This window comes from Crocuta crocuta, unplaced genomic scaffold (assembly GCF_008692635.1).
Source record: "Crocuta crocuta isolate KB4526 unplaced genomic scaffold, BGI_CrCroc_1.0 scaffold943, whole genome shotgun sequence".
In the NCBI taxonomy this organism is placed as follows: Eukaryota; Metazoa; Chordata; class Mammalia; order Carnivora; family Hyaenidae; genus Crocuta; species Crocuta crocuta.
This window is the reverse complement of record NW_027528208.1, coordinates 546,296-554,559: the sequence shown is the minus strand read 5'-3', so window position 1 is coordinate 554,559 and position 8,264 is coordinate 546,296. Positions and strand designations below refer to the sequence as shown.

The 8,264-nt window shown below is 55.6% G+C and overlaps 2 protein-coding genes across 2 annotated transcripts in view; both read right to left on the bottom strand.

Moving 5' to 3' along the window:
- The window catches only part of ERAS (ES cell expressed Ras), a 3,142-nt gene extending 2,064 nt beyond the window's left edge, over window positions 1–1,078 (bottom strand). The window contains exon 1 of the mRNA XM_077752978.1: window positions 1,031–1,078. The gene's annotated coding sequence lies outside the window, so the exon portion shown is untranslated. The remainder of the gene's footprint in view (window positions 1–1,030) is intronic.
- A 1,205-nt stretch (window positions 1,079–2,283) lies between these two features.
- The window catches only part of HDAC6 (histone deacetylase 6), a 21,165-nt gene continuing 15,184 nt past the window's right edge, over window positions 2,284–8,264 (bottom strand). Inside the window, 9 exon segments of the mRNA XM_077752951.1 lie at window positions 2,284–2,680; window positions 2,887–3,015; window positions 3,115–3,261; window positions 3,397–3,516; window positions 3,600–4,150; window positions 4,260–4,434; window positions 5,658–5,807; window positions 7,208–7,400; window positions 7,517–7,588. Of these exon segments, the coding sequence (XP_077609077.1) occupies window positions 2,612–2,680; window positions 2,887–3,015; window positions 3,115–3,261; window positions 3,397–3,516; window positions 3,600–4,150; window positions 4,260–4,434; window positions 5,658–5,807; window positions 7,208–7,400; window positions 7,517–7,588 (1,606 nt within the window). The 3' untranslated portion in view covers window positions 2,284–2,611.

The following is an 8,264-nucleotide window of genomic DNA, read 5'->3' as shown; positions in this document are numbered from 1 at the left end:
AGAGCTCTGGGGTCCCAGGAGGCTTGGGGGACAGAAAGAGGGAGAAGATGTAGCAGCAAGGACAGACTGAGCGCAGAGTTCAGATTCTGTGTTCTGAACGTGGAACTCACGGAAAGGATTTGCTCATGAGTAAAAGGCGGGGGCGGGGGGGGTGTCAACGATAACTCTCAGGATTGTGTCCGGGCAACTAGGAATCTGAGGGTGTCCTCGCATGAGGCCGGGGACCTGTGAGACCGGCTCTGCCCCCTTGGCAAAGGGCACCAGGAGCGACAAGGGGCAGCAGCATTAATTCCTGGGAGCTCGGCAGGCGCCAGGGGACCCGCATGACGGCCCACGCGACTCCTCCTGTCACCCTGGAGATGTTGGGCCATCAACACCACGGCCACTTTGTCAGTGGGGGAACAGCGACCCTCAAATAAGCGAGTTGGCGGTGGCGGTGACCGGCCCGAGGTCATAGGGCCCCACCGGAGATCAATGGCAGACGGGTCTTGCCCTCCCCGGGTGATACCAAGCCACCTGCGGTGGGCCAAGAGCTACGAGTGTCACCATAGGGTCTTCGAGACCCTGTGGCCCCACCACTCGGAGCCGCCTGGCTCGCAGCGTGTGGATTCGTATCGAGGGGTGGGGGGGCACACCCGAAGTTGAGCCCCTACAAGCTGACACCTGTGCCAGGTCATCTTTCCCTGGACTCAGCCGGGGAGGTGCGGGTGGGGGACCTGCAAGTTTTACCCTAAAACTGTCCCCTGACTCCGGCCGGCCCCACTCCAGTACGTTCTAGGGGCCTGGAGTTTCCCCATTCCTGCATCTCGGGACCGCAGCCTGCTCCCCGCCCCGCGCGGACACCGGCACCCAGGACTGTCTCCACAAAGGCGGCTGAGCGAGGGGCCGGAGGTGGCTCCTGGCCCCTGAGAATGGGAGGCGGTGGGGGAAGGGTCCCGCTCAAAGCCCACGTCCTTCGCGCCACCACAACCGAAGGTGCAGAGGCCTCCCCGCTCGGGGCCAGGGCTGGAGGCCTGGCGGCCTGGCTCACCTCAGTCGTGGGAAAGATGGTTGCGTTCCAGGTGCTCTCGGAACCGAACCGCAGCAGCTCTGACAGCACTGACAGATGAGACGCTGCAACCCCACCCCTGTGGGGCAGGGGCGGGGAGTTGGAGGTTGGGGGCCAGAGGGGAGAGGGAGATCGCATGCGCAGTAGCCTCCAGGGCCCCTTCATGGACACGCCCCCGCCTGGGGTGGGAGTGAGTGCCGGGGGTCCACAGCCAACTGTGTGCAAAGGCGGCGGTTTTGGGGGGGTACAGCTGCAGGACCTCCTCATGTACCCCTGCCTCCTGCTGCACCTCTCCCTGACCTTGCCCCCATCTGGGATGTGATCTCATGTTTTCAGTGTGCCCTGAGTGGCCAGACTTTGGGACATGTATTGAGGATCTCTTTGAGACCACGGAGCCTGGGCTGCCTCAGGCGGGCTTTCTGAAAGTAGCTTGGGGAAGAGCATTGTATCCGTTTTTGGAGGGAAAGAGTTGCCGGGCTGGGATTATCCTATCAGGGCCTTAGGAACCTGATTTGAAATGGATAGTGTCAAAACATTTCCCAGACTCCCTTGCAGCTATGGCAGCGCTGGGACACAGTTCTGAGCAATCAGATGTATGCTGAGGTTGTTGGGGTGGGGCATCCAGAATGCTTATTTAAAGGGGTATGACTGAAATGGTGGCTCAGCCCCCCTCCCCTTCTTCTTTACTGGTGGTTATCTTGGGGTCATAAGATGGCCACAAAGAAGAGTCTAAGAAACTTCAGCTCAGGCTCCGTTCTGAGTTGCCAAAGCAATTCTCATTATGTGGGAGAAATAAAACCCCGAAACTATCCTCCAATTCCTCATCCCTGGTCAATGGTATGAACTCCTCCCCCCCCAAGAAGTTACCCATGACCACCAAATCTAAGTATGTTAAACCTAGACTCTCCACCCCCAAATCAGGACAAAAGGAGAGATGGAGAGACAGGCCTGGTGAGGACACTTCCTGATAGTTTTCTTGCTTTGCCCAGAGTGTAGCTGCAACTGGCTGTGAGGCTATTTCTGAGGCAGGCACATATTTTCTTAGGGATTCCACCATTTAATCTATGGTACAGCTAGTCAAGCCGCTTGCCCTATTTCCCGTTAGTTCTTTGGACACTGGGTGGGCAGGGAGTTGACCAGAGGCCCATGCCCTCATTCCTTCGTTACTCATCAGATTTGTCAGCCAGGGGTGTGGGGTTCTTTACCAACTCAAGGTTAAAAGGATCTCTCCGGGTTTTGTAACAGCTTGTACTTTATTACATATGCAACTCTGCTATATCTGCCAGTTGATCCCCCTCCTTCTGAAGCATCAGCTTAGTGTTATCAGCCCCTCTTGGGACCAGTGAGCTGCCCCGCTTTCCTTCCAGGGCAGAGTAGATAGAATCCCTCAAACAGGTAGTGGGCAGAGGGAGATTTACAACTGATCATCACAATCATCTTACAAGTATTTACGCTTAAATCAGCACCCTTGGGGAGTTGAAAAGAGTCTTCAGGATGGGATGGAGTGAGGCTGCTCTTCATCCAGGGCCTCAGAAGGTGGAGAAGAAGAGCACGTCCTGGGATTTAGTGTGAGTGGGGCATGTCCACCCCAAACTTGTTCTGGTGGGCGATGTTCTTCACTTCTAGGAGAGCCTGAGGAGGCAAGAGAGGGTAGGGAAGAGAGAGTGAGGACCCCTCCTCTACCTCAGCCAGGAGCTGCCCCCGCACCAGCCCTCAACCACCCTTCCGGACTATCTCACATGAAGAGGGGTCTCCATTCTCCCCTTCCCCAATCACAGAAGGTATGTGTGTGAGGGTATGCGCGCGCGCACGCATTAGAGGGTCTGCCCAGGACCCACCTGGTGGTGGACATAGGCCTCACAGTTATAACACCAGGTAGACAGATCAACGTAGCTAAGGACCAGCGGGTGTCCTGACCCTTCGTGGTGTTGCAGCATATGGGCACTGATGTAACGACCGCAGTAGACCTGGGGTTGGGGAGTGAGTATCGGGCGGGGATCAGCACCCACCTTCAGTTTGTTCCTGGGCCAACCTCCATCCCATCCCCTTACTCCTCCACTGCGTACCTGATAGCAGGACAGACACACCCAGTTCTCCTGGAGTGCTCCACAGTCCTGACAAGGTTGGGTCACGTCCAGGCCGGATTCGGGTATGGGACATACTGCCACCAAATGGGGACACCAGGGCAGAGGTGTCACGGCATAAAAGACGGCCTGGAATGGGTGAAACTGAGTAAGCTAGGGACTCCATCTCCCTATTACAGGTTCCCGCACCACGTGCTCCTCCTATCTGGAGGCGCAAATGGGCAAAAGAAGGATGCCACAGTCTCCTCCCTGGTCCGAGCTCACCTGGTCAGTGTTAGCACGGACCTCAAAGCTCTGCATCAGCACTGAATCATTTATGTCCTGACCTCCAGCTGCCTCTCCCAGTAGCTTCTCCTCTTCTGGGATCTGAGATTCTGGTGCCTCCTGGGTGTACAGAGGCAAGAGATGCATCTGAGAGGCCAGATTCTTACCCCTTCTTCCCCCTACCTGGGTGTGATGCATCTTACCTCAGCCTTGCAGTTTATTTCCAAAGTCCTGAGATTCTCAATCAGCTCATTGGGGGATATTTGGGATGCGGCCCCTTGCTCAGGTGAGGCTGGTGGAGTCTGGCTGTCAGTACATAAGGCTGAAAGGGTTTGGGTTATCTCAGCTACCCCAGCAGTCTCCTCTGAGGTGGTCTGGTCCAGCGTGGCCCCTCCTGTGTCTGCCTCGGAGGTGGTCTGGTCCAGCGTGGCCCCTCCTGTGTCTGCCTCGGAGGTGGTCTGGTCCAGCGTGGCCCCTCCTGTGTCTGCCTCGGAGGTGGTCTGGTCCAGCGTGGCTTCCCGTGTGGGAGCCTCCGAGGACTGGTCCTGACTGAGCTCCACCATAGCAGTCTCTGACTTAGCTTGGCCTAGAGTGGACTCTTCCACAGATGATGCCGAGACAGCCTTCCGTGTGCCTGCATCCAGAATGTTCCCTTCTGGTGTGGTCATCCTCTTAGCTGAGTCAGGGTTGGCTGGTTCGGTCACATTCTTGGTGACTGACTTAGAAAAGGAGGGTTCCTCCTTGTCTTCCACCTCTGGAACAATGGGAGGGAGATCCTTGAGTGTGAGTGCTATCCCTACCCTGTCTCTGATCCCTGCCCTCCCCTGGGCCCCCACTGCCCCCAATTTCCCAGGCCCGCTCACTCATGACCCGTAAGCTGCGCCAGTATCTGCGATGGACTCGGATGGTCTCAGTGATCGAGGCCAGGGCCCCTGATAGTGGGGGCCGCGACAAGGTCAGCAGTGGTGGTGGGTCCCCAAGGAGGGAGCGGATGCAGGCAGCCATGGACTCTGAGATGGATGTCAGGTTATAGCCACCCTTTAGGAGAAAGGGGAGGAAAAGGTATAATGGGGGGCCCTCATGGAATCTGGGAGGCAAGATGTTCTGTCGCCCAACACCCCTTCAGGGCCCTGCACGACTGTCAGAGGGGCAGCACCCACTGCGTGAGGTGGTTGTTGAGGGAGAGAAATTATGATGTAAAGTACAAGATAATAATTACCACAATAATACTGAGGGAACATTAGTAACAGCAGAGATTCATTAAGTGTTTGCTGTGTGCCAGACCCTATTCTAAGCACTTTATGTGTATCGACTCACTTAATCCTTATGACCACATGCGCTCAATCTGTATAGGAACCCCCTTCTCTCACATTCTACAGGAACCCCAGTCTCTGCTCTTTCTACAGATAAAGAAACTGACGCTCAGGGTGGCTAGATGATGCAGGGGAGGCCCTAAGAGCTGGTTAGAGGCAACACTGGCAGTGGGAGCTGGGCTATCTGATGGAAGAGTTCATGTTCTTAGCCATTCCCTTGCCTGCCACAAGCAGTCCTGGGCACACTGCGGGACTTTATAGCAGCCAATTAATCTCTGTGAGTGACTGTCCTTATCTGCAAAGTAGTGAAAACAGCAGCACATGAGGCTGCCAGGAGGGTTAAGCTACTGTGTGATGACTCACACCGATGGGAAACTACTTATACGTTGCTCACCCTATGCCAGGCACTTTTCCATGAGTATCCGGCCCCATCTTACAGATGAAGAAACTGAGGCACGGGGGGCAGGGGCACTGAGTAACTTACAAAAGGTCAGTAAATTTATTTTCTCTTGGAGCTTGCTAGAGGCAGTTTAAGTAGTGATAAAAAGCGTCGACGCCAGGGCCAGGCTGCTTGGGTTCAAGCCCTGGCTCTGCCATTATTAAATGTACGACCTCTGGCTGGGCACTATGCCTCTCCGTGCCTCAGTTTCCCTGATCTGGAGAGAGGAAAATGACGAGCAGACTACCTCTGCAGGCTGCTTTGTCAAGTAAGTGAATTAGCAATACACACAAAGTGCCGAGAAGAGTGTTTTGCACATACTGAGCACTCGACGCTGTGCAGCTAGAGGTATGACTAATGCCTAGTATGTGCCAACAATTCCAGGTGGGGACACTCAAAGCAGATTTTAGGAAACTGTCCCGAGTATCACAGCCAGCCAGCAGAAAGGGCAGGACTTCAAGTCATCCAAGCCACCCTCTCACCAGGGGAAGAGGGACCGAGAGAGTTACCTCTAGGATGAGGATAATGCGGCCATTGGCAAGGCCCATCAGCAGGTGGGTGAGGTGGGCATAGCCCTCAGGTGACACGTGGCAGCCCCCCAGCGGGTCTCCCCATGCAGCATCAAAGCCTGCTGAGACTAGCACCAGCTCTGGGTTAAACTGGAGCAGGGAGAGAAGAGACACATGGGCGTGAGGGTGGAGGCCTGGGTAGACAGGTGAGGGCAACCCAGACATACAGAGATGCAAGTCAGAGAAATGGTGACATGGGACCTGAAGACTGGGAGGTACAAGCCCAGAGCCCTGAAAATAGGAAGGGGAGGGCATGGAGACACAAGACAGACAGACTCAGGTTCACAGAGGCACAGAGACATGGAGACAGATCAACAGAGCTACCATGGACACACCAAACACAGACTTAGAGGCACGACATACAGAGACATGGAGACATTTCCAGAAATGGACAGTTGGGGACATGAGGCAGAGTCATATGACTGAGACGTGAAACTTGGAGACTCAGATGTCAAGAGATGGTAAAATGGGACATATGCGCACAACACAGGGATTTATACACACAATGCCAAAGGGAGCTGCACGCATGCTTCCATCATGGAAGATGACAACGCAAGTGCCACACACAGAAAATGGTCACTTACCCACATACAATCAGACAGTAGCATACAGACTGAACTAACATTGTAGTAATCTCACACACACACACACACACACACACACACACACACACACACACATCATTATCTCGCAGAAGGGACAGTGAGCCACAGCCGTCCCTGCACAGATACAACCACAGATGCGACTGTGCCCACAGGAGGTGGCTGCTTGCGCACACACACAGTCACACATGCACGGAAGCGAGTCACAGCTGCTGTGCACACTCAGACACACATACACATCTGCACAGAGGTCACAGAGCTGGTACTTCATCTACCCCCCCCCCACACACACACACACACTGCACACAGACCAGGTGGTCACCTACAGCCACTCAGGCAGAGTCAGGCAAATATATACAGGCCACTGCCAGTCAGAGATACACGAACAGTTGTGGCAGACAGGCAGAGAGTTGACTGTCACATGCACCCTCCCACATGCAGAAAGCCACACACCAGCTGTCACACGGAGAGCAATGTGCAGTGACATACGGTATCACAGCCATCAAGGAGAGAAACGGTGGTGACAAAGAGCCATTTGTGCAGCCTCATGCACATACTCCCCGCCTTGCACATTCAGTTCCACAGAGATGGCTGTCTCACGGAGCCGCCATCACACACAGGCACTAGTGACGGCGTACACCTAGGACTCATATACAGGTACGCACACGAAGACCACCCCCATGTACCCAGAACTCCCTTACAGTTTCGCACGGAGAATGCAGTCATGTGTGGCAGAAATATGTCAAGGCCATCACAGAATCACATTCCCCGGTGGCCATCACGACGGCCACCCACAGGCCGTCTCACGGGATCAGTCACCCAGAAGTCAGACACGCGCGGACCCGCTGTCACCCACACAGCTGCTGCCACACACATCCTCTATTGTACCTCATAGGCAATAGGAAGCACCAGGCGATGCCAGGCAGCCAAGTAGTCGGCGTCACCCACGCGAGGTCCATTCCAGGCCACGTTGACAGTGAAGCCAGTGCCCGCGGCCCGGCCTATCTGGCTGCTGGCACCCTCCTCCCCCATGGGAAAGAAGGTGCCGTGATCATATCGGTGCAGGGAAATGTACAGCACGCTGCCAGGGTGGGAAGGAGGACCATGGCTGGTTAGTGCCCTCCCCCCACGCCGGAGCCTGAGGCATGGCTCACCCACCTTCCAGACCACACCCCAAACCCTTGCCCCAGGCCTCACCTGGAGTCCTCCTCAAACATATGCTGAGTTCCATTACCATGATGGACGTCCCAGTCCACTATCAGGATCCTGGGGAGGGAATGGCTCCTCAGTTAACCTGGGACACTGGCCCCCTGGGAGAGGGCAGGGGCTAAACCCCTGGGGTCTGTCTGCAGGAGTATTTATTGCTGGTGGCCGAACTTTGGGTCCCTGGGGAAAGCAGTGGGTGGCGGGGCTTGCGGGTCCTATCAGAATAAGGATGGGGGCGCCTGGGTGGCTTAGTCGGTTAAGCGTCCCACTTTCGCTTAGGTCATGATCTCGCAGTTCGTGGGTTCGAGCCCCGCATTGGGCTCTGTGCTGACTGCCAGCTCAGAGCCTGGAGCCTATTTCGGAGTCTGTGTCTCCCTCTCTCTCTGACCCNTGGGTCCTGCGGTCTTCACTATGGGTCCAAGCAAGTGCTCAGGGCCAGAGCCCTCCCCGACCCTGACCAGTATGGTTAAGTATGGAGAGCTGGGATCTTGGGCTTCCTGAAGGAAGCACTGGGGGCCTGGACACCAAATTCTGTCAGGATAGCCATCAGGGGCCAGAAATGATGGAGCAGGGGGACCCTGGATCTTGTTTTAGAACTACCTGGGTACCACAATCTGGGGGTCCTATCTGGGTAAGCAGTACAAGGCTAGATCCTTGCTCCTGCTCTGGAGAAGTGCCGGGCAACTGTACTCTTGGGGATTTCTGGGTTAAGTCCTGGGGGGCTGCACCGTAGGGCCTG